This window comes from Aristolochia californica, unplaced genomic scaffold (assembly GCF_029961685.1).
Source record: "Aristolochia californica isolate CCGP_79_NKW_82.1479 unplaced genomic scaffold, dmAriCali1.0.hap1 SCAF_15, whole genome shotgun sequence".
NCBI lineage: Eukaryota > Viridiplantae > Streptophyta > Magnoliopsida > Piperales > Aristolochiaceae > Aristolochia > Aristolochia californica.
The window spans coordinates 20,316,003-20,340,961 of record NW_027181826.1 but is presented as its reverse complement, the minus strand read 5'-3'; the positions used below and the strand labels follow the sequence as shown (position 1 = coordinate 20,340,961).

Genomic DNA, 24,959 nt, shown 5'->3' with positions numbered 1-24,959 from the left:
TATCTTGGTCTGCACAGTGCCTGATGTTATTGACTTACCTTGGCAAAGTTCCTCTGTTCCTCTCCATTTTTGGCAAAGTTCCTCTGTGCTGGATCTGGATCAAGCAGGAAAACAATCTGGCAAACGAACAGTCATTTTTCCATCGATTGCAGCATGGCAAGACGGAAAACAATCACAGAGGACTAGACTGTGGAGTGGCCATTTACATTCCATATCCTCAGTTCATTAAACAAGGTTAAGATACCATAGGCAAATAAAGATGAAAGGCAGTAGAGCTATAAACATCAGTTTCAAAATTATTTTCTGCAGTGAAGGTCATAATATCATATTATAAAACAAATAAACCGTGTGAAACAAATCACCGCATTCAAAGATATCCGACAGAAGAGAGAAGGACAAATGACCCACTTTATGGCGCATTTAAAACGATGAACAACGTCCAGTCTGAAACTGTAAAAATCACCCGACCAAGAGGCTGGCAGATGACATCAAACAACAGGGGGATCGGAACCCGCTCTTTCAGCTTCTTCAAGACTGAGCTCTTTTTTCTGTCTTTCTTTACAATGCCAGCCAGGGACGGAGAAAGAATATTTTAGCTTCCAAATAGAGCCCTTTCTCTAAGGATGTACAAAGATCAGTTACACTAGCCGACCTGATAGCTGCCACTCTCCACGATGGCTGCTGACGCTCATTGATCAGGGGCCAACTGATGCCGATTGATCATGGGCCCACCAGGACATCAACTGGAGCCCACCTCAAGAACTAATTACTGTACCAGCATTCACCCTAGGCATTTTCAGCACCATCTTTGGAAGTCTCTGTCTCCATAGACCCCTCAACACATTGATCAGCCTCAATTTTTAAAGTCTGTGAATCACTGGTTGGATTCTTATCATCAGTTGATTCCAAGAGCTGTGGGTTTGAATCAGGCTTCGCGTCTGAACCTCCAACATCTGCATTGTCCCCGTTCGCTATTACATCACAGGATGACACAGAAGGTTCGGTAGAACTGACTTCGGCCCCACTACCTGGTAGACCTTTAGAATCTACTTCAACCTCACCATTTGGCATAGTAGATGGTGACTCCACAGCATGCAAGGTCTCTCTCCACTCAACCCATTCATGTGGTTTATCAGCTTCATTGGGATTAAGAGGTAGATTCATATCTTCTTTTGAGTCTACGCTCAATCCATTTTCTAAGAGTTTGTTTGGATTCAAAGACTGCTGCTCCCCTTGTGAAGATGTTGCTCTGTCAACTAGTTCATCTTCCCCACCAACAATTACCTCATCATCACCACTAGTGCCAGTTGCAGCAGTCTGCTCAGTGCTTGGAGAGGGGGAGAGAGAATCACCTAAACTCTCATTTGCAGCCCTATCATCTCCAAAAGCAAACCAATTGGAGTTTGTAAATAGAGACCCACTGAAAAAGCACCAGACTCGGTCAGCAAAGAAGACAAACAGCTATTAAAGACAAATAAATGCTCTTTCATGTGTCGATGGTTACTTGAGATCTCAAGACCTGCTTTCATGTTGTAGCACCAGGTAAAATAGGTAACTGTCCTAGGGGATGGACTTTTTCTTAACAAAATACAATGATATAGACATGAACAGTAAAAAACGGAATAAAATGTGAATAGAAAGCAAAAGTTGGTAATAGATGATTAATAATTGGAGAACAGCGATCCAATAATGAAAATTTTCCAACCTACCTCTCCTGGTCATCACCAAGACGCAGAGAAGATATAACAACTTCAGCAGATTCATCATCGAAATATACATCCTGTAAAAGAAAACACCTAATGAGGGAACTGTTAAATTCAGTTAAGAGCTTGCATTTAAAGTCTTTCTGATTTTATTTTATTTTTGAATATCGGAATGTAGAATAATATTGCCAAAAAATCTTTCTGATATTAAAATCCATTTCCACACAAACAAAATTACTGTTGTTCCTCTAACTGTATGACTACACATGACTCGTACCTCATCATCCCGCTCAAGGGATCCATGTGCCTGCAAGTTAAAAAAACAAAACACAAACCTTGATCAATGAATATGCTATCATCTAATCAGACCAAACTCTCTGATAATATCAAGCTCTTCAAAAAATGCACTCTAGTATTGAGATTTCTTATCATAAAACCCAATGCTTGTGATACCCATCCACTACAGATCCACCGTGTTGGTTTTTTTTTTTCTTTTTGAGAAATACAACCAAAAAAGTAATTTCAACATGTCTAATATAATCAAAATCAATCAATATAAAAAGAGACATGTATAGTAACATTTGTTGGTAATCAAATTTAAGCATCATGAACTAAATGTCATGGAAATATTAGAGTTCGTTCATTTTCAAAATAATCATACCCACGGAGCAAGAGAAAAGTACTAAAGTGTCATTGGCTGGCGCTCCGGCTCAGCCTCACCTCCCTGGAGACACTAGACAAATTTATACTATTTTTTATATCACTTCTATAATCTTTTGTTTCTGGGTTCATGCTCCTAGATCAGCAAACGCTTTTGCTGATAAGCTTGCCAAGTATGGGTCTCCCTCCAATCTCTCGTTGTAAAGGGAGGGCCTCCCTAATCTTGTTTTTCTGCTTTTAGTAAAATCTCTCACCATTTCAAAAAACAAAAAGAGAAAAGCATAGTATGAAATTGGTTAAGAGTCAGAAGAAGAACAAAAGGAATCAGAAAAGTTATACTGATAAGCACTAGCAGCATAGTTCACGCCATAGATTCCAACAAACACTTATTCTCCACACTATAGCCTCATGCGCAATCAGCATTTGTTATCTCCCAAGTGTTTGGACATTGATTTTCAAGATGATTACTGTCCTAGAAAGAAAGTCCTTCTCAAGAGGGTAAAACATTAACCACTAATTCAAAGTCAAGCTGTTTGCGAAACCAAATATAGAAATGGTTGATTTGTCAAGAGATTCTACCACCTCTTCAATGTCATCATTGTTGTAGATTCCATAATGAAATGCTTGGCTAAGGTTGTTTGCCAGTGCAGCCACATCATAATCTCTATCACGAAAGTCCTCGTCATCACTATCCCTTGTTCGATCTTGCAATGCAGTTGGCCGCCTGCAAAAGTTTAATATGGCGAAATTAAAAAAGCAAAATAAGTTTCTCGTTCCCATCTACAGACTAGTCCATTAAGAGAGAAGATCAAGAATAACAGTCTGCTGCACAACCAACAATCTCAAATCAAGCTTGCCTTATTTTTTTTAATGTTTAATTCCAGAAGAAGACAGTAAAATGTTACCCTGCATTCTTTATACTATGCCAGATTAGCTTGATAAAAAATAGCAGATTGTCAATACGGAGTCTATGCATTATTTAAATAACTGTTCAACAAGAACAACTTCCAACTACATTTCAGTAACAAGAAATAGAGCTGAGAACAGCACTAGGTTAACACGATAAAGAAGTACCACGTTAGCAAGACACAGTTTTAGTCCATTTTTTAAAGGTACTGATGCCTCCAAGCCGTCCAAACCAAAATTAGATTTCAAGGTATGCACAATTCTGCAGAGAACTGCATCAGCAAACCAGTCATTGGTTCAAGTAACCAAAGCTAGTCCTATCCATTATTGGAATTCTATAAATACTCTAAAAAACAAGGACATACATAACACAAAGTTCTTTCATGCAATCGCCTCAGCCTGTCACAGGACTAACCGGGTTACTACCTTGTCTATTGACAATGAAGTAACTTCAGATAGGACCTCTATTACTAACGCTCTTCTCAGTTTTTTTGCAGATCTTTACAGAGAGGAGCGCCACCAACGCCCCTGCCTGACTAGGCTCTATTTCTCTTTGATTTCTCCCACCTTGGTGGCTTTCACTGAGTTTCCCTTCTCGGACTTGGATATCGAAGATGCAGTCTTAGATCTTCCTCGAGATAAGGCCCCGGGGCCTGACGGGTACAACGGAGAATTTTACATAAGTTGCTGGCCTACCATGAGATCAGACATTATTTCCATGGTCCGCAGTTTTTATAATCGTGGAATCACCTTCAAGAGTGTCAGTGCCTCTCTTATTTCCCTGGTACCTAAGAAAGTTAGAGTTGAACATCCTCATGACTGCAGGCCTATCAATCTTGTCTCAAGTCCATACAAAATCATTGCTCGTATCCTGGCTCGTCGTCTCAAGGTTATTCTTCCCACCATCATCCATAGGTTCGGGACATCCTCAATTCAGCTATGGTTGCTCACAAGATTATCAACCACTTGGTCAAACTGGGCCTACAGAGGTTTGTCCTCAAGCTCAATCTCGAGAAAGCCTTTGACCGGGTGAGTTGGTCCCTTATGGATGACATTATGCAGCGCATGGGCTTCGGAGACAGATGGAGATTTTGGATTTGCAATTGCATCTCCTCGGCTTCTTATTCTCTGCTCCTGAAGGGTATAGTCTGCAAGGGTTCTCATGGCATTCGTCAAGGAGACCCCCTATCCCCTCTCCTCTTCAACATTATTGCTGAGTACATGCCATCTATGTTCTACTCTGCGCGTAGTATCGGTTGGCTCGAGCCTATTTCTGACCAAAGTTGCTTTGACATTCCCTTGCTCCAGTTTGCAGATGACACTATATGTTTCAATGTTGGGATCCATAACATTAAGGTTGTTCTCGACCTATTAGAGATCACTTCTCGTCAAAAGGCTAACTGGGGGAAGACAACCATCATGGACTATTATATTGAGCCTTTCCTACTTCAGCACATGGCAAACACTCTGGGTTGCGCGGTTGCAGTTATCCCTTCTCACTACCTAGGTCTTCCTCTTACTAATTGTAGGCCTAGGATGAGATTATGGGCCCCGATCAATGAGCGGCTTGAGTGGCGACTGCCCACTTGGAAGGGTAGGATGCTCTCTATGGCGGGCAGACTGACTCTCCTCAATTCGTGCCTTGCGGGTATCCCAAACTATTTTCTCTCTTTCCTGCCATGCCCCCCACCTCCATCAGTCTGTGTATTGACATGATCAAGAGATGTTTCCTATGGCATGGCACTGGAACCGAGTTTCGTTACCACCTTGTCAGTTGGGATGATGTTTGTATGCCTAAGTCATTGGGCGGTCTTGGGATCAAAAGCACCAAGGAAATGGGTCAGGCTTTGCTCCTCAAATGGTTTTGGAAACTCAACTTTCCCTCAGGAGCCTCCTGGAAGCCTATGGTAGCCTCGAAGCTTCAGCGTCTTGGTGATGGATGGATAACCTATGGTAGAAGACATCATCTCTCCTATCTGGAAGGTCATATTTCATCTATTTGCCACATTCCATGATGCTATTAGGTTCTTCCTTGGGGATGGCTCTAGCCTTCACTTTTGGACAGATTGGTGGTCAGGCGATGGTCCTCTTGCCTCTTCCCACCCAGTTCTCACTTGAAAGGAATTCTAAGCGGTTTAATCGTGTCTAGCGTTCTGCCACTAAGTTGATCTGCACTGCTACAGGCCTTATCTCTACCTGGATTCGCACTTGAAAAGAATTTGGTTGTCTATCATGTACCCCTTCCCGCACCAACTGGAAGATTATTGCTGAGATGTCCATTCCTTCAGCACCCTGGCAAGTTGACATTTGGAAGCACACACCCCCCCCCCCCCCCCCCCCCCCCCCCCCCTCCACTAGATATTACAAACTCAACTTTGACGGCAACGTTTTTGGGAACCAGGGTTTGGCTGGCTTTGGGGGGGTGAAACTCTAGTCCTCTTGGTGTTGCGGGCTCGACCACTGCTGAGCTCTTTGGCCTCTTCCACGGGCTTCGCATCTACCAAGATCGCTTCAGAGGTCCACTGATCGTGGAGGGTGACTCCAAAGTCGCCATTGGCTGGTGCTTCACTGCCTCCTTCCCCCCGTGGCATCACTGGCAGATTTTTCTTGATATTATGGACATTGTTTCCACTACCTCTTGTGTTTGGTCCCATGTTCTTAGATCAGCCAACTCGGCTGCTGATTTATGCGCTAAATTGGTCCCTCCCTGCAATATTCTTTTGTTAGGGGATGCCTCCCTTGATGTATCATTTTGCTTTCTTTCATAATAAAATCATCACCATTTCAACAAAAAAAAAAAAAAAACTCCCCATGATAAACCTTCCAGATCAGCTCTTTTTTTTTTTTTGAAATGTTGATTAGAGATGTTCACACACACACCTTATCTCCAGGTGAGACTTGAACCCAAGACCTCACACTAGAACAACCTCACCCCACCCCCCAATGTAACCATAGAGCCAAAGGACCAAACCTTGTCATTTAGTACCAACATATGTATCATTTTTATATTCCAGAGATTGAGGCAAGATTTTGTACCTACAACAGCCCAGTGATAGAACCCAGAGCAAGAGAAAATTACCTAATGTCAACCAAAAGTAACCGCAAAACCAGACACAACTGCATGAAATCCCTAAATTACCACATCATTATGAGATCAAGTATGGGATAGTCCTATCTTATAGATGCATATCAGAATTATTGCTCATAATGATGGAGACCATTCTTTCAAATTTAATCAGCATTTCTTTCAAATATTAAATTGATAAATAAAAAATTCCCCATAAGTTCCACAACTGTAGAAACATGTTGACAGAAACTAGCCAGAAGGACAAAAATGAGCATCAGAAAATTTGTAAGCAAAAGAAAATTTTCTGTCATAAATGGATCAGTGAATGCTCAAAATATAATGAAGCAATCAAAAACTGTAAGCAAGGAAGATGCCAATGACTTATGGGAATTAACATAAAGCTGAAAGAGATTACCAGAAAATCAATTAAATCGCTGGAAATAAACAAGCAGAAACCTACCCACATGCCCATTGATAGACATTTTCAACCGCATTGCGTTTAACTAGGACATTTGAATACCAATCATGCCATTCACTATTATCCTGTAAAACATAAACACAAAATACAATCACTTAGTACAATCATGTTTACTATAGAAAGAAAATAATGATGAAAAGACTGCAAACTTAGTTATCCTAACAATGCTACATAAAACTCCCACTTTTTTATCACCTCTGAAGCTCCAATACATAATAAGTACATGTCACCTGTTTGAATAATAAATTAGCTACTCAACTGTTAAAGATGTGAAAATGGTTGCTACTATGCTTAGGCACAGCCATTTCACATTTCTATAATGTAAACAGTAAGGTGATCTGGTAAATAACCTGCAAATATTGCTGTATTTGGCTGTTATTATTACCCAACTGAATGAGCTTATTAGATATCCGGGTCAAATGTCCAATGTAGCCAATCCTTGGTGGTGATTTTCCTTCAGCAGGTACTGTAGGCTGAAAAAGAAAAGAAAGAAATACATATAAGCTTAGATTTCAAATCCTGGACACATCACAGGAAAAATAGTCCAGCCTTAAAGAACCAAGAAACCAAAACAACTCTATCGATTGCAAGATGACACCGAATACAGGAGACACTACCTTGTTTAAATCAGTTGACAATGTAGAATTCCTTTCGGCTTCAAGAATTTTGCCAACGATATCAGTGTCTTGGAGAAGATGATCAATAAGTAAAGACTTCTTGCTCTCCAAACACGAAACAATAATGTTCTCAACATGATGATGCAGAAAATTATTGTATGGATACCTAGTTAATCACAAGCATGAACTGGTAAGACTTAGGAACCTCATGGCCAGAAACAAAAGAAAATTCATAGCAGTAAATAACAACTTACTCAAAAAACATATCTAGAATTCTTTTGATGACTCCCTGCTGGATCACTTCCTTTTCGGCAGCTTCACTACCAACAGTCAGTAAGACAGAGAAAAACTCCACAATCTGAAGAGAACCATTTCAAACCACAATCAAATGAACTTCAATCAACCATCGAAACTATCCTAAAAATTTTTAAAACATAATCTGTCAACACTCATCAATTTCTCAGTCTAATTAACTATTTTTGCAACAAAACTGTTTGTAGAAAGACCTTTCCACTCTGAACCATCAAGTACCTTTAATCGATGTTTACCAAGAGGAGGTTGTAGCTGTCCGTATGTGGTCTGTAAGATGCTGTCTGAAGAAGAAACATCCAAAAGCTTGAGCAATTCACCTGCCATAGGGCATCAAGTAAATACTTCACCTTGCGCTGTATTTAAAAATGATTAAAAAATAAATACAATGTTATTAAAAAAATTACAATTTAGTAAACCTAGCGGACATTTAAGCCAAAATGGAAACCCAACAAACAAGATGATAGGAAATTACAAATAAGCCCTAAAAACATCCATCACATAATAAGTTTTAAAATGAGGTTAGCAAGCTGACCAACAATAAGAAAACATATGGGACAAGGAAACTCAATTTTACTTCCCTTCCCTTCAAAATAAATATGAGAAAGTCAAGAGTGTCTCTTTCTGCAGGATTGATGCAAGTAAAAACCAAACAAAAAAACCGATATCATACCAATGCTCTCAAGCATGCCCTGCACTGTCTCTGGATTTGCAGTAATTGCTGGTCCAAGAGTCTGCTGGCCTCTGAATTGATGATAAGAGACTATAGATGATCTCTTTGGATCTAATAGTGATATGCATATAGATAGTGAGTGGACCAAAACAGACTTGGGCCTTGACTCTTCCAATGCATGGCGAAATAACCTTCCCACAAAGCTACAAATTAAGTACCAAACAGAAAATAAAACTTCAACCATACCAAAATGGACATAAGGAGAAAAAATGATTCAAACATGAAGTAGATTAAAAAGTGAAATATATACCCTGGGCTGGCAATTTTAGCTGCAAGCCCTGAAGGAGCATATCGAGTTATAGCACAGAGAGTTTCTGCAGCATTCGCATGGACTTCAGGAAAATCCTGTCTCATTTAAAAAACACAAGCATACCTTTTAATAGCCATGGAATAATAGTTTATCCTAAAAAAATAGGGAAACATAAACTATAGTAAGGAAAAGGAGAAATGGCCCTGTTTAATGAGCAAAAAAAAAAAAAAAGTAACAGAACTTCCGTTTGTACACTTACAGATGAACTAAATTTGTCCACAATCATCTCAAGGACATTTGTTTCCTCTAACCACTGCATTGCATCTAAATAGTTGGAATACATATGTTCATCGGCACCAATGAGACGTATCAAAACCTAAAAAGCATGCAACACTAAGATACATTAAAACATGCAAAGGGTGTTTAATTAAGATCACTAAAAACCTGGGAAGCAAGACAGGCTACCAGATAAGAAAGAATACTCAAATTATGTGACACCATAAGACAAACCTTTTAATTTGATAACCAGCTTATCTCATCTTTCTCACAAAAAAAAAAAAAGATAACCAGCTCAAAACCCAGTCAGATTTGATTCCCATTATGTGAATATATAAGCACTTGAAAAAAACTTCACTTACATTCCACTGAAAGTGACTTACTTTGAGCTCCTAACTATTAATAAAAATCCTTCTCAAACTAGACAAGAAACTCCAACTGCTCTTGAATTCTAAGTTCTGCTCTCACTTGAGTCCTATTTTTTTTGGAGAAAAATTATGTGTCCTATTCAATCTGGCATAGACTGTTTAATGCATGCTAGTGCATTAAGAAGATGACTCAGATTAAATTAGTGGATTCCTTTAGATAAACTTTATAACATGATCCAGATTATATAAATTCAACAAAAGAAAAGACAAATTGAGGGCAAAAAAAAAAGAGTAGAATCAGACTCATGGAGAACAGATTTTTAGGCTTGAGTACTCCAATAGTTTCCATTATCCACCACATTTAGTCAAACATCTTTTCTTTTGTTTCATTTTTTTGTAGGAATGCAGTTTTAGTCATACTAAAACTTTTTTTTGAATGATTTAGTCATGCCAATTTTAACACATAGAATCATTGATTGGAACCAATTTCAATAAGTAAAGAGCTCCAGAAGTCAACTAATTTCGAAGTATGCTCCCTGCATCAGAAATAAAAATCAAGCAAACACACAAAAGAAGCAAATGAGAGAAAGACAAAAAGTAACCATAGTCTCTCTTTTCACCTACTCTTGGACAAGCACTTGTTAAGGAGAACCATGCAACATGAACATCATTAACTGTCACCAAGTGACATCCAGTTCCTTTTAACTTTTTGTCTCATAAAAGAAAAAAAGTTAGAAGTTGGCAGCAACAACCACTTATTTGGCCACTCCTTGTTCAGTTGCCACATATTGGCCCAAACTAGTCCTGTGAGGACCTTAACGAAAAGGAACTTCAAAGAGCACCCAACCCTTTAATATTGGTTTCTAACGGGAAGCTAAAAGAAGCAGGGTCAAATAATTCCAATTCAAATTGGGATATTTATATCATACACAGTCCTAAAACCAGCAAGTCCACAGCTGGTTAATTTACCAGGGCAAGCAGCACATATGTAGCTCAGTTACGACTAACCTCCATAATTGAAGTTATTCCGATCAGATCAACTAGCTGGCGAAAAATTTCTTGATGTGCCTGGAGAAGCAAAAAAACAATGAAAAACATTCAAAAAACCATACATTGTGAAATAACAACCAAAAAGAGTGCTGATCAGAAAAACAAAGAGAAAGAGCTCAATTGTTTATATTTAGAGACTTCTATGCTGAAAAAAATAGAACAAATATTGGATTAACTAAAAAGAAGCAATTAAAACAAGGATCTTGAACAAAAACCATTGCAAGGTTTAAAGCACAACTTGCCACAACAAAGTACAAGCCCACATTACCCACGCATGATGAGAGATAGATATTATCAATCACAAGATCAATTGACACAATCTGAGTCAACAATAATGAGAAAAATAGCCACCAACTAAATCCATTAGAAGTTACAAACTCAAATTCTGAATAATTTTCATTCATTTGCATCATCAGGCCTTTATGTATTGGCAAACTCATAACAACTACTGACCCTGCAAAATACACACTCAGCTGAAGTGAGAAGGTAAAATGCATGTAATATTATACAATGAATACGAGGACAAATGTCTATTTTACTCATAATTCTTGCAACGTTTCATTGGCAAGCTCAGTATGACTGGATACGCAAGTTTTCTAAAAAATATATACTACATAAATAAATTCTCTTAGATTCATCCTATGCTCATGATACTATTCGTCTTTAAGTCTTAAAGCATTTTATATGCTACCAAACTTGGTCCGAAAAGACTAAAAAGATGAAAAGGAACTGCAATGACCAGGAAAGCAAATTGTAGAACTAGGTCTCAATCTGTGGCTCTTCCTTTCAGTTACATAGACCAAAGAAAATTGAAAAGGCTAAGCACTAAAATATATTGTATTTTCCTAAAACACAACAAAACAGCCCTTGAAGAACCAACTCTTCCCAACATCCGTGTGAGCAGTGAAGTAAACCTCAATGAGGTCCGAACTTAGATAAGAGACCCTTCATGACAATGCTATGACAGATAACATCCCAAAATAACAAGTGCCGGATTAATCTATCACTTTTTTTTGAATGTTATATTTGATGATTATCTACCAAATGAAAAACAAATCACTTTTTTTTGAATGTTATATTTGATGATTATCTACCAAATGAAAAACAAATTGAAAAGAAGTAGTTTTACACCCTCTAAATAACCAAATTTCATAATTTTTGCACTTACTTGAACAAAATTCATAAATGGGACTGTTTTGCGCAACATCAGGCATATGACAACCTAAAAGAAGAAACAAAAATATCAGAATGACAAGATCCCATCAAACACTGGAAATCAGGAAACAAAGATCACTATACCTTGCTGAAGTACCCAGCCAACAAGGCACTGTGTGAGTGTTCAGGTTTTAAGAAGGAGAACAACAAACTCATCAACTGGCAAGACAGTGAAGAACAACACGGTCAAAAATGGGTCTTGAAACAATTTGAAGGTTTAAAAATTTGGCAGTCAGGTGCATAGCCATCAAAAATGAAATATACAACTTAACTCACCTCCTCATCCTCCACTAAGGTTTTCAGTATGATATCAACTTCACAGGTAAAGATTTCACAAGCAATGAATGGGAACCTGAATGGTAAATAATAAGACATTAAGCTTTACAAGTTAAACTGCATAATAAAGACATTATCAAGTGAATCATTGCCAAATACTTGAATGTATGCTTCTTTTCCGAATCCTCTGGGGGTTCTTCAACAATGTACCGAAGTAATTGCTCCACCTGGGCTCTTTCTCTCAAACTGAAAGCAACAGAAACATACAGAAGAAAGAAATGAGAACATGCACCCAGTAAAAAAAATTTGAACGGGCGAGCAATTTAATTAGAGAAAGAGGGATCAGATGAATTCAGCAATACCCGAAAACACCAGACAGCAACAAAGAGAACAAAAAAAAAAGGAATCAATTAAAAAATGACAATCTCCAAAACACTCTTAGAAACGACATCTTTTGCAAAGGAGTCAGAGATCAAATTTGAACCCCAAGGGATATGGGTACATGAAGGCTTGACATGAACCTCAGGCAATGTTACGTAACATTCATCAGTTGTACAGCAAGGCCAGAACCATTCACTGACAACTAAAGTACAATGATACAACCAACAAAATTTGCCTAAACAAACAAAGATAACATCCAGAGGCAAGATCATAGAGATGAGAGAATATTACCAATTGATAAGGCGGCCATTGAGGGCTTTGCATTCCTGAATGATTTCATCCTCGTCCAAAAGCTCTTCTAATGTATAGTTGTCCTTGTCCAAAATAGACTCCACCTGAATGAAACAAGCGAAATGTGAAACAATAAAAAGGTAATATACGAAGATTTGGTTGGCTAATGAAACCATAAAGAAAAGAAGACTAATAAGAACATCTAAACAAATAGTGATTTGGACTTATAAAATCCAACATATATTTCTTTTAAGGGTTCCAAAAATCCAATTATACAACGTTCACTTGTACTATCTTTTTCATGTGTAAATCACTGACAAGCCAAGTTGAATCCAAAGTCCAAAGCACAATAAACCCACCCATAATATTACCTCTGGACCTCAAGCTGTAACTGCATCCCTCTGAAAATTAAAAACTACAACATCTCCAAGCACCGGACTCAGCATTTAAATTCTATCAGACCCGATGTGAGAAAACTGTTCCATCCCATTGTACTTCAACTATCTAGACATCAAATCTTATCTCTTTAACAGAGGAAAAGCTAAGTGTAGCATCTGCTAACAGAGTTTTGTTCTGCCTTAGATTTCATAATTCTAGCAGCTGTTCTTTTGCATTACCTACTTAGTTCATTATACAGAACAAACCTAAATGCACTAAGATCCTAGATAACCGTCCTGTAATTGAGGAAGCATTCTACTATTTCATCCTCTTAACCTAAATGAAGAGATTCAAGGCTAAGGCCTTTCTTCCTTCCCGATAAACTATTTAAACAGTTTTCTACCCTTGGGACGAGTTCAGAGGACCCATATAACCCCATGGAATGTGGTCAGGCAACCACGTTTTGTCTACCTATTCTTTAAAATGGACAGCATCAGCAGCTAACTTCACCTCAAGCATTTCCCTTTTTTTATCGGTAAAGGTAAAACTTGAAAAAAACTTCCACTCATTTATAGGAAGTAGCTTCTGCCTAGATTTGTGAAACCTCTCAAGCGGATGAATCCTCCTTGAGCCTTACATGTAATTGCAAAGAATGATTTCCTATGCTATAAATTGACTTGCTTGCAAGTCTTCTCCAACCGAGTAATCTGCTTGATGTAGAGCAAAGATCTACTTATCTGCTCTGGCGCTTTCTCCCTCATACTGGCCAACTTACTTCTGCCATCTCTAACTAACAACCCGCCACTTATATGCGACTTTATTTATAACGGAAGAAGATAACATTATGAAACCAAATTCACATTGTTTCATTCCAAAGTGGCAACTAGATTAAAAAAAAAAAAACCCCGACATATCACCACTGCAACATTAACATTCTCGAAATGCTTACGCCCCATAATTCAAATTTCAGCTCCCCGGAAACTAGATCATCTACCGAGTAACTCTTAAACTCCCACGTACGGAAAAACTAGACCAGAAGCAAAATATCTCAAATCAATATGATTCGAAGAATCCACCAATCAGATTAACAGTTTCCCCGGCTAAAGAGAAATTTCAGGAGATGAGACAAGCACTGACGAAGAACAGCAGGCAATAAGAACATCCGAATTCCACCAAAAGGGCGCATTCCTACGTCACCCTCCGACACCAGAGACAACAATTCGGTAACAACACGTACAAAACCAACGCATTCGAGCGGCTTACCGGCGACGCCGTGGACAACCCCGCCATACGCCAAAACATCTTGATGGGCGCAATTGGAGTCGGCAACCCTAAAATCCTTCAGATCTGCGAATCGAAGAACCAAACGTGAACCCCTCCCAGAAAATCGAGACCACAAACCCTAAAGCAGCGGAAAAGAGAAACCCTAGAATTCTGCAGGGAGTCGAGATTTCAAGAAAATCGAGTGCAGCAAAGGAGAGATCAGCAGGGCAGAAGCGGCGACGAGATTCGCCCCATCGGCGGGAAATGGTAGACGGGACCGAATCCCGGCAATCGCGGGTGGTGTGGGAGTGTTCGCAGAAATGAAACCTCGGCCAAAAGGCGTGGGAATGCAATTACACGAAAGAGGAGAAATATGAGACACTCGTAGTCACACCCTTCTCTTCTCTCCAATTTGTCTCCGTTTTTGCCCTTTTTCCCTCTAACACATTTATTTCTTCAGCAATCGTCTTATTTCGGCTCACGCCTGCTAACCAAGCTAGCAATCAATTATTGAGTTTAGGGGAACAGGGAGAAGTCTGGTGTATGTTGCTTCCCAAACATTGGACTTTCAAACTAAGCAAGCATTTACATTTTTATTCAAACGGTAAAGAAAGATGATAAATTTTTTGTCTCCTCCATCTAAATAGATGAGATCTTAATCAAATCATCTATTCACATTGGTTCTACGTTAATAAAAAACAATTTAATTACACATGACATGAAATATCTTATTACTTACAAGTCGATAAATTATCATAAGTTTTGCTTATGGAATCTCACCGATTTCATCAGTAGAGATTACAGGGAAGCGATTTCATCAGTAGAGATTACAGGGAAGGACCGAAAGAGGGGTGAAGAGGCAAACAAATGAGAGACGAAATATAAAATGATTTATCAATTAATGTCTTCAAATAGTTAAATTTTGGGAGTTCGACATCTAACTGTAATATCAATTGAATCTAGTTGATTAAGGTGAAAATAAATAAATTTTATTTGCTTACTTTTATAAAAAACTAATTTTAATAGACTTAGGGAGAGGGGACTTAATAGGAGTCCTATCTGATCGATTAGAAGCTATAATGGGTATGACTGAGAGTCATTTTGCTACATATTTGAACTGTAGGAAATCTATTTTGCATCATTATTTGAAACAACAAAGGTAACGGATGTTTTGTACTCCATTGAATCATCGTATTATCCACGGGTAATTCTAGTCAAATGGGTTGTTAAGGAATAAGTTAAATAGTCAAAAGACAATACATAAAATCATAAATAAATTTGTAATAGAATCGATAAAAAAGGTACCAATGTAAAAACGTTTGTTAATCAGTATCATTAAAAAGCATAACCAAGATGTTAAGATACGAAACTTATCAAATTATGCGGATTTACTATTAACAACTAATAGAGCTATAGAATGGTTTTTAATAACTACCAAACACCTCATCCAAGCATTGATTGGTTCACAAATGTAAAATGTTCCTATTTTTCTATAAAATCCCATTTTTACTAGTAAACATGGTAGTAAGTTACATATTTTGGAAACCTACAACTTCCAAAATAAGGCATGATATCATGTCAATTTGAATTTTTATAGAAAGGGTTGACACTTCTTGACATGGTGGATTTTTTGTGAAATTCTGGCCTCCTTTAGAGGGCACATAGTTGACTCTTTTGATGTAGGGGTGAATTCTTTTATCATTCAAGCTCACTCTCTCAAAGGGGTCCTTTCTAAGAGCCAACTCTTATCATTTTAAAATTTTACTCCATTTGAGGTGTGATGCCCTTTGTCCCTGTCTTAATGCAAAGAGGTTTGACTCATAATTCTCATTCTTGGTCTATTAAACTATAGGATGCATCAAGTTATTAGCCAAGAGCACGAGAGTAGAAGGAGAGGAAGAAGGAAAAGAAGAGCGATATAGAGGGTTTGAGAGAAAAGTGTATGAACGATTATGCGAGGGAAGATGGAAGACTTATTGATCTATCCCTTGATTTTGACTTTCTATTTGTAGTTTATAAAGGAAGATTAGAACGATTACATTGTACAAACTCTTGAAAAGAAAAAAAACATTTTTTCTATTTACATCCATGTGCCATCTTGAGAATGCCACTTATTTACACCATTTGCCATCCATTTGACGTGGGGAATATATTTACCGTAATGCCTCTTTGACGTGGGAAAAATAGAGGGTTCTTACGGTTTCTTCTACAAAAAGGACGCCCCTCGAACAAAGTCTGTTGCTGTACAGTGTACAGCAGCTTCGATTTCGAAAAGGAACAACCGGCTGACTCTCTCTGACTGTGACAGGCGGTCACTCTAATGGAAGACCTCCTCCAACAAGCCTAACTCGGCGCTTCGAAGGTACGGCAAAAGGAAAACCCTAGTCACTGAAAGGCATAAGCGGCAAGAATGGAGGACGCGGAAGGAGGCCTCAATTTCGATTTCGAAGGCGGCCTTGAGGCCGAGCCCTCCAATCCCACCGCTTCTGTTCCGCTCATTCCGGCTGACTCCACGTCCGCTTCTGCTGCCAATAACTCAGCAGCTCACGCCGGTGCCGTAGCCGGTCCGATTGCAGCTGATTCCGGCGTCGGCATTCATGGTAACCGTAGGAGTTTTCGGCAAACGGTCTGTCGGCATTGGCTTCGCAGTCTCTGTATGAAAGGGGACGCTTGTGGCTTCTTGCATCAGTATGATAAATCGAGGATGCCTGTTTGCCGGTTTTTTAAAGTGTTTGGAGAGTGTAGGGAGCAGGATTGTGTTTATAAGCACACAAATGAGGACATCAAGGAGTGTAACAGGTAAGTCTTTGTGTCTGGATGAAGTTCTTTTTTTGATTTTATTTTATTGCAACCTCAATCCGTTATTCAAATAGATATTTGTTGTGTGTAGCTTGCTTTGTCGGAGAAAATTTCCTTTTTTTTCCTCTGGTCAAACGAAATTCAGTATGAAACTGGGTAGGTCTTTTTTGTGTTAGTAAATATGAACTGGTATAACCAGTTTGTTTGCTGTCCAGTTACGTTCTACATATGTCTAGCAAGAGTTAAGCCATTGTTTGGCAGTGGTTTTAGAAACTTTTTCTTAGCCAGGAAATGAATTAGTTCCTGGACCTGTACTATGTGTTTCATGTGGTAAACCATGAATGAACGCTTGCAATAATTTATACTTGATACTCAGGTTGTTTTACTTTATTTATTTCTAGGGTGCATGCTTTCGACTCAATTTCGTATGCTGGTAATATGTTGACGTATTCCTGCTATTATTTTTTAGAGCCGTGAAAAATGGTTCTGACACTGTCGTTTCCTTTGCGTCTGCAGGTACAAATTGGGTTTCTGTCCAAACGGTCCAGATTGCCGGTATAGGCATGCAAAGCTTCCTGGACCCCCACCACCAGTGGAAGAAATCTTTCAAAAATTTCAGCATCTGAGTTCTTTCAGCTATGGTTCTTCAAACCGGTTCTTTCAACACAGGAACTCAAATTACCCCCAACAAGCAGAGAAGCCTCCTTTTCAACCAAACTCTAGTGCGATAAACCAAGGCATTGCCACAAAGCCTCAGGCTGCTGTTGATGCTCCTAATACAGAGCAGCAGAGTCAAATTCAGCAGCCTCAAGTTAACCAGCCACAGTCACAAACTGTTTCTAATGGTGTATCAAATCAACCGAGCAAGGCTGCTATAGCTCCCCTTCCTCAAGGGCAATCTAGGTTTGTCTGGAGATTTTAGATTTCCTAGCAGCTTATGTAAAGCACACTTGTACTATTTTTATAAAATGGTTTTATAAGACCTATCTGTGGTTGTATACTACTTCTCCTAAAGTCTCAATTAATAGCTGTGGCCATTTTTAAGATGTGATGCTTAGTTTGGCGTGATGTTTTAAGTGTGTATCTGTGACCTTTTTGAACTTCTCTTTTGATTTATGGTAAAGCAGTACTCTACCTAGGAGGAACAGTTATGAAGAGGTTGCTGCAAAAAGGTGTTAGCATAGTTCTCGTTCCCCCTTTTTTCTTTTGTGAGAAAGGTGAGATTTCATTAAAGGTGAAAGCAAACAAACAGAAAAGATTACAGCCTAGGCAAATGGAAACCTGAAACAACGAGGGATTGGAGGGGACCCTGTGCCTAGCATAAGAGCCAGTCACAGAGTTGGCTGAAGGAGAAACATGAAACCAAGAAATATTGATAATAGAGGAGAGATCTAGGATCTCATGAAAAGTTTGTCAATGCCTTCACGGAGCATCAGAGGGGGTTGAGCTCCATCCAATCATGTTGGAGTCACCCTCAACTCACAGCCGTCCATCGAGATTCTCAATTAAGAAGAGGCTAGGATTGTCTAACTAGAGAAAGATCTCAACTGTTGTCCATCCAAGTTAGGATTCTCCAAATAGTGTCAAAAGATGCAATCCCTCTTTACAGAGGTCATCTTACAATAAACCCAATTTTGATTATAGCTAGTAATTGTTGGTGACTCCTTTTAAAAGTTCAGTTAACAATGTGAAATTACAACATAAAAATCCATTCATTTAAGAGAAGGTTCTGATTCTTAAATACTATATACTTCATTCACTATTGGGATTATTATCTTGAGCTTCATTCTTGTAACTTGTGTGTATGGCTTCCTTGGGAAGTATGAATATCATCTATCATTTTTAGTTTATCTTCATGAAGTTAAAAGATTCTTAGGAGACAGTTAATTTTTCCAAAAATAATAAAAACTTAGTTTATACTTCTAAAAACTGAATTAAGCTTTTATGCACAGGTTAAAGTAATTTTTATAATTGTTTTACCTTAAAACTTTGTTTGAATACTATGAGTGCTGGAATTTCTCGAGCCTTCAGCTGCATCCTCCTTATGTTGGATCTGCTATATTATTGTGGAGTTAGCCCCTTTCAAATCTTTCTCCACCACTTCTTGCCATATCTTTAGACCTTCAACCATTTCTTGCAAGTATTGGTCCGGTGATAGCATAAAGACATAAAAAACATTTAAAATAAAAGCTGGAAAGTTGGGATATGTGCCCAGCTTACTTGCCAAGCTTACAGAAAATTTTGTGATGTAAATATTTGTGTGCTTGTGTCACTTGACTTACCTTCCACTCTATCATGTTTGAGGGGCTCATTCATAAATAAAAGAACTTTCTTTTTCTTTCAAACGTTGATTTGTGTACATGCACCTATACAGAGTGCACTTGAGTTGAAGACTTCACAGTTTAGGTTCCTTGCAATATACTTCTCCTACATCTCTCCGAATCCTCTCTGTCACCAGAATTTTTATTCATAGGAGAGTTGGAATCATCGCTCTCTTGGTTGCCAAGAAAACTCATGCAAAAATTGTGCATTGCCGTCTATTTTGATTTGTAGCTGCATGGTTTTTGCTCTTGCTTTTTACGTATCTTCTTGGTATCCTGAAGCTTTTGTGGATGTGAAACAGAGTTGAGCTTGATTAATCTTTGCCTATTTTTAGTCTATAGGCTTCTCTTCCATCATTCTTTTTCTGGAATGTATATTTGTGGTGTCTTTTGCAGATGTGCTTCTGATTGTTTGTTGCCATATAAAATAATAGGTTTTTTATCGTTAAGAGTTGCAACAGAGAGAATCTGGAACTCTCAGTACAGCAGGGTGTGTGGGCAACTCAGAGGAGCAATGAGGCTAAACTTAATGAAGCTTTTGACTCCTCGGAGAATGTGATTTTGATATTCTCCATTAACCGCACTCGCCATTTCCAGGTGAGGCTAGGATGCACATTGATGGTAGATTGTATTTCGTTTTGATGGATAGAGTGTGTGTGTGTTCCACTGGTTAAATTGGCATAGCCTTTTTCTTTTTTTTTTGTCGGAAAATTCTAAGTTGACAGTGTACTCTAATTATCCTTGTTTTGTCAGGGATGTGCAAAGATGACATCTAAAATTGGTGGATTGGTTGGTGGAGGAAATTGGAAGTATGCACATGGAACTGCACACTATGGCAGAAATTTCTCTGTCAAATGGTTAAAGGTACATGGTATTCTGAAATTATTTTGAGTAGGAAGATGCAAGAATTGTAAGCTTTGGAATTAATCTGATGCTCAAGTGGCAAGCTGTAATCCCCATTCCCGTGATAAGAAAAATTCTACCTATTCCTTGGCGTTCTCCACAGATCATATTCAGTACTATTAACTATATTTCTAGTTACTTTTTAGTTTCTTTTTTAAATATAAATATATATAAAAATGATCTAAAAATATCACTCACACACAAGTGTGTGTATATATATATTTGAATGTTGATTATTCACATACCCCTCCTTCCCCCTGTGAGACTTGTACTCAAGACCTGACAATTACCCCCCCACCCCAAATATGTGGCTGTTGAGCTTAAGGGTCAACCTACCATTGCATATGCATATTTGATCTTTATGTGTAATCAGAGTATGATACATTTGTATTTATAGTTGATCTTTTTTATGACCCATTATGTAAAGGGAAAAAAGGTCAAGTCTGAGGGCATCTCCCCTCTTTTTCTTTTGTCAATCTTTTCACTTTCTCTCCCTCCCCCTCTCTCCTTCTTCTGTACTTTTCCCCTCTATCCTGTTCCTGATACCAAACCTTGCTTCAGAGTTTATGCTGGTCTATATGGTCCTAATTACCTCAGGGCTGTTAATTTTACACACTCACCTAATTTTCCATTTATCATTTATTAAAATGAATGAAAATGGTAAAATTCCTTACCGAATTAAGGATTCTGGTAATTTACCTGTTTAATTGTTTATTTTTATTAAGTGGAAAGGAAACGGGTAATGGTTATTGCATAGCCAATTACCTGATTACCTGATTATTTTGAAGGTTCATTTGGTAATCTAATTTGACAATGCAAAAGTTAGCTAAATCTTGGCGCCCTACCATTCTCTGATTATCTCCTTAGTGTTGACTCGCTTCTCTGCTCTCCAGAGAGTTTAGACTTCTCTTCTAGTCTTCCCTAACTCCACTCCAGGTATTTTGATATTATTATCATTAATTTTTTTAGTATTATAATATCGTCATCATCATTAATGTCTGGAAGGGAGTGGATGGTACCTCCAGTCCAGGTCCAGACTTCTCTGGCTTTCTCCGCTGTCCCCTTTGCACAGCCCCCTGTTCCCCATTTGAGTCCTGAAATATCTGTGGCGCTGGGCAAGGGCCAGACCGCGTCCCCCTTTCTTTGGTCTGTCCTCTTTTTCTTTTTTTTCAATCATAAACTTCTCTGATCTCCGGTCCGAGATCAGAAATTGGAGATCCTTTTAGTAATCAGATGTGTTTGACCTACTAAACACTACTAAACATAAGTGGAGTGACATAAGCTACACAACTGCTCTTCCCTATTGATAGTTGGAGTTATATTATTATTAGTGTTTGTGTATAATGTATATTGTGGTGTGATGTTTTGATAGTTTTTATGATTTTATAGATTTTAAATATTTTTATTAATTATTCGTGGATTTACCAGTTTCCCCATTTACTGTTTGATAAATGAGTAAATAAATAGAAATGGAAGAACTTTTTTGGTAGTCGGATGACCCGTATATAGAATAAGCTATTGATCATTGGAATGATATTTGAAGTAGTTTATTTTCCTTTTACATTTGTTTACTTCTGTCTTACCCACTGTACTACTCTATACATGACATCAGAGCTCAGGTCTTTTGGCCTTTTTGTCGTTTAAATACTTTCTTTGCTTTATTGACTATATGGATGATGAAAAGAAAAGCAATTGTTAGTTCATTGAAAGGCCTGCAATTCTTGGTTATTTGTTTTAGTTGTTGGATTTCTCTTTATTGATGAGAATGATATGTCTTCTTGTCTCTGTTCTTGAGTTTACTTATTAATATTGCAATGGTATTTGATTTAGGAAGACAAAGGGAAGGGTTTATTGATAAGTGTTTATGACTTCCAGTTGACCTTTTCTTTAACATTTCAATCGCTTTTGATTATTCCTTTACTAGTTAGCTGTTTCGACACTTGTAGTCCAGTTTTGTCACATAGCTTGCCCCTTTAATCACTTGTGTTTTGGTTCCCTTTCCTCTTTCTGCATTAAAAATCTAGCATTTCATCACTTTTCATGTGGAGATCATAAGACACAAAATTCTGGTTTTCATTTGGTTGATGTTTTCTTTCTCTTTACTTCTCGGTTCATTGAGTCAGTGTATGTCAATTGAGATCTTTATGGAGCTTTCTGTGTACCATCCGTTGCCAATTCTTGTCTCCCTAGAGATACATACAAGCAAAAATTGTAATCATCTTTTTTACAAATTGAAATAATTTTTTTTACTTTTATTTCTTATTAATTACTGACAAAATGAACATAAATGAAACATATCTAGAGAATCGTATGGTTGAAAGTGGAAAGAGCTGTTATTTATCCAAATACAAATACAAGTTAGGCTGCAAACTGAATTGGGCTGACTGAGCTTCACATGTCAATGCTTGAGCTTGTTTAGCAGTTGATTAAATATTTTGAATGAAGCTTGTTTTTGACATGTCAGCTACGAATGGGCTGGGATTGGTCCATGTTCTGTTTTCTTAAGCACCAGAAATTGGGTAGTGGGCATTCAAGAGTATTTTAATTACATTGAATTTCAATCTTTATCACTTTTTGACTCTTTTACTTTACATTCTGCGCCTGTTAGAATCTTATACCCTCTTGAATCTCTCTATAATGTGAAACTCATTTTATGGATTCTACTTGCAGCTATGTGAATTGTCCTTTCACAAAACTCGCCATTTGAGGAATCCATACAATGAGAACTTACCTGTAAAGGTATACATTCTATTTGATTAATTTTGGCATTAGTGTTTACCTTTATTAGATCAAAACCACAGTTAGTTATCCATAAATATTAACTTCCTACACTTCAGGTGTCAATTTATTGGGATAATCTTTCCTGGCTTTTCTGCCTCAAGAGTGTTGGCTTTCCCTGTTTAACCTGTAAAAAGCTTGTAAACCTTTATTGATGTGCAAGTTCTTGTATGTTGTTGATCTGCACTATTACAGATAAGTCGAGACTGTCAGGAGTTGGATCCTTCTGTTGGGGAGCAGTTGGCTTCCTTACTCTACATTGAGCCAGATAGTGAACTCATGGTATGTTGGTTGGTTGTTTTAAAATATGGTAACTTACACTCTGATATTGCACGTGAATGCTTTTTTCTTCTATTTGGTGATTCAAATTCTGCCTCACTTTGTGCTTGCAAATATCCTGACTATTCATTGTGATTGAATTGTGTTTCGCCTCTCTGAATTATTGTACGGTTATCTGAGAAATTTTTTCACATTACAAGGAAGTATTTCTATTTGTGAGATCACAATAGAAAACCGTAACCTTGAGTTTTAAATTTCGTTTTGGCAGGCCATTTGGCTAGCCGCTGAATCCAAAAGAGAGGAGGAAAAAGCTAAAGGGGTTAATCCAGATGAAGGTGTTGAGAACCCAGACATAGTTCCTTTTGAGGACAATGAAGAGGAGGAAGAAGAAGAGAGTGAGGAAGAGGAAGAGAGTTTTGGGCAGAACCTCAATGTGGCCCAGGGCAGAGGGAGGGGAAGAGGAGTTATGTGGCCCCCACACATGCCACTAGCCCGAGGAGCAAGGACTATGCCAGGAATGAGGGGGTTTCCTCCTGCCATGATGGGAGCAGACGGGTTTGGCTTTGGAGCCGTTACACCAGATGGATTCCCTATGCCGGATATGTTTGGTGTTGGCCCCCGGACCTTTGCACCATATGGCCCTATGGGGCCCAGATTCCCAAACGATTTCTCTGGTTTGAATCAGGGATTCAGTCCAATGGATGGAGCTAGCTCTGCTATGTTTCATGGACGTCCCCATCAGCCAGGAGCAGTTTTTCCAGCTGGTGGTATGGGGATGATGATGGGTTCAGGACGGGGTCCATTCATGGGAGGGATGGGAATGTCTGGCCCGGCAGCTGCCCGTCCCAACCGGCCAATGGGTGGGCTATCTCCATTCCGGCCGCCACTCCCACCAGGTCTACCACCACAAGGCACTGGACGAATGGTGAGGAGAGACCAGAGGAGCTCTGGAATTGAGAAGCACACTAATTATTCAGATCAGAGCAAGGGTCCTGAAACTGGAGTAGACGAGGAAGCGAAATATTCACAATCCTCGAGGGGGATGCATGATGACTCCTATGGAAATAGTTTTAGACATGAGGATAGCGAGAGTGAGGATGAGGCACCTCGGCGGTCAAGGCATGGAGAAGGAAAGAAGAAGAGGCGGGGCTCAGACGGAGACATGGCATCTGAGCAAAGGGAGTCTGAACAATAGATCATGTAATATTACACAGTTTTCTTGTACTTAATTTCAGTGCAGTTACAGATATTTATGCCATAACATCAGGCTGCTGATCTTTCTTTCATCTTTGTCTTTTTAATTGAATGGGAATTTGCTCTCCCAGTTGTTATAATGCATACCTGTAACTGAGGAACAAGAAAATTTTAGATTCTTACTTTGTCAAATTGGCAGAGCAGTGTACAGTACTAACCAGGTAATGGAAACATGAAGAAAGATAGCCATTATGATCTGTCATTTTACATATGTTGGCAATAGATCATGATTGCTGTGGCTCTTTTTGGTGCTGCAGAGGCACATGTTTTGTCATAATTTTATGCTTTTCTTCGATGTTATCAGCATCAATGCAGTCTTCCCTTCCTTGGTTTTAGATCAATTCTCCCCTCATGTTTCTACCTTCTTACATTGGATATCAAATGTTGAAGAAATCATTATGGTT

At 38.5% G+C, this 24,959-nt stretch overlaps 2 protein-coding genes across 3 annotated transcripts; one reads left to right on the top strand and one right to left on the bottom strand.

Annotated features, from left to right (window-relative positions):
* Positions 1-276: 276 nt before the first annotated feature.
* LOC137951106 (uncharacterized) lies at positions 277-14,701 on the bottom strand. 2 transcript variants are annotated; one of them, XM_068797696.1, is made up of 19 exons: positions 14,222-14,701; positions 12,581-12,684; positions 12,068-12,154; positions 11,909-11,984; positions 11,717-11,791; positions 11,586-11,639; positions 10,376-10,435; positions 8,983-9,099; positions 8,724-8,818; positions 8,414-8,616; positions 7,963-8,060; positions 7,686-7,789; positions 7,432-7,597; positions 7,165-7,287; positions 6,797-6,879; positions 2,943-3,087; positions 1,981-2,010; positions 1,710-1,780; positions 277-1,420 (listed from the first exon to the last, which is right to left on the bottom strand). In XM_068797696.1, the coding sequence occupies exons 1-19, from the start codon at positions 14,258-14,260 to the stop codon at positions 787-789; spliced, it is 2,364 nt and encodes a 787-aa protein (XP_068653797.1). In that variant the 5' UTR covers positions 14,261-14,701; the 3' UTR covers positions 277-786. The 2 variants fall into 2 exon arrangements, with proteins under 2 accessions (XP_068653797.1, XP_068653798.1); XM_068797697.1 differs by having other exon boundaries at positions 2,946-3,087; positions 14,222-14,700.
* A 1,741-nt stretch (positions 14,702-16,442) lies between these two features.
* LOC137951608 (30-kDa cleavage and polyadenylation specificity factor 30-like) lies at positions 16,443-24,737 on the top strand. Its single transcript, XM_068798388.1, has 7 exons — positions 16,443-17,020; positions 17,537-17,923; positions 19,776-19,938; positions 20,095-20,205; positions 22,915-22,983; positions 23,218-23,304; positions 23,570-24,737. Exons 1-7 carry the CDS (start codon positions 16,632-16,634, stop codon positions 24,494-24,496), a joined length of 2,133 nt encoding a protein of 710 aa, XP_068654489.1. The 5' UTR covers positions 16,443-16,631; the 3' UTR covers positions 24,497-24,737.
* The last annotated feature ends 222 nt before the right edge of the window (positions 24,738-24,959 follow it).

What these genes read in the sequence shown, in the direction of transcription:
- LOC137951106 (XM_068797696.1), bottom strand. Translation starts at nt 14,260, where the DNA reads ATGTTTTGGCGTATGGCGGGGTTGTCCACGGCGTCGCCG. An exon ending in TGGCTGGGTACTTCAGCAAG is followed by an intron (nt 11,640 to 11,716) that starts GTATAGTGATCT and finishes TTCTTCTTTTAG; the next exon opens with GTTGTCATATGCCTGATGTT. An exon ending in TGGACAAATTTAGTTCATCT is followed by an intron (nt 8,819 to 8,982) that starts GTAAGTGTACAA and finishes TAAATGAGACAG; the next exon opens with GATTTTCCTGAAGTCCATGC.
- LOC137951608 (XM_068798388.1), top strand. Translation starts at nt 16,632, where the DNA reads ATGGAGGACGCGGAAGGAGGCCTCAATTTCGATTTCGAAGGCGGCCTT. An exon ending in TCTCTGTCAAATGGTTAAAG is followed by an intron (nt 20,206 to 22,914) that starts GTACATGGTATT and finishes TTCTACTTGCAG; the next exon opens with CTATGTGAATTGTCCTTTCA. An exon ending in ATGAGAACTTACCTGTAAAG is followed by an intron (nt 22,984 to 23,217) that starts GTATACATTCTA and finishes GCACTATTACAG; the next exon opens with ATAAGTCGAGACTGTCAGGA.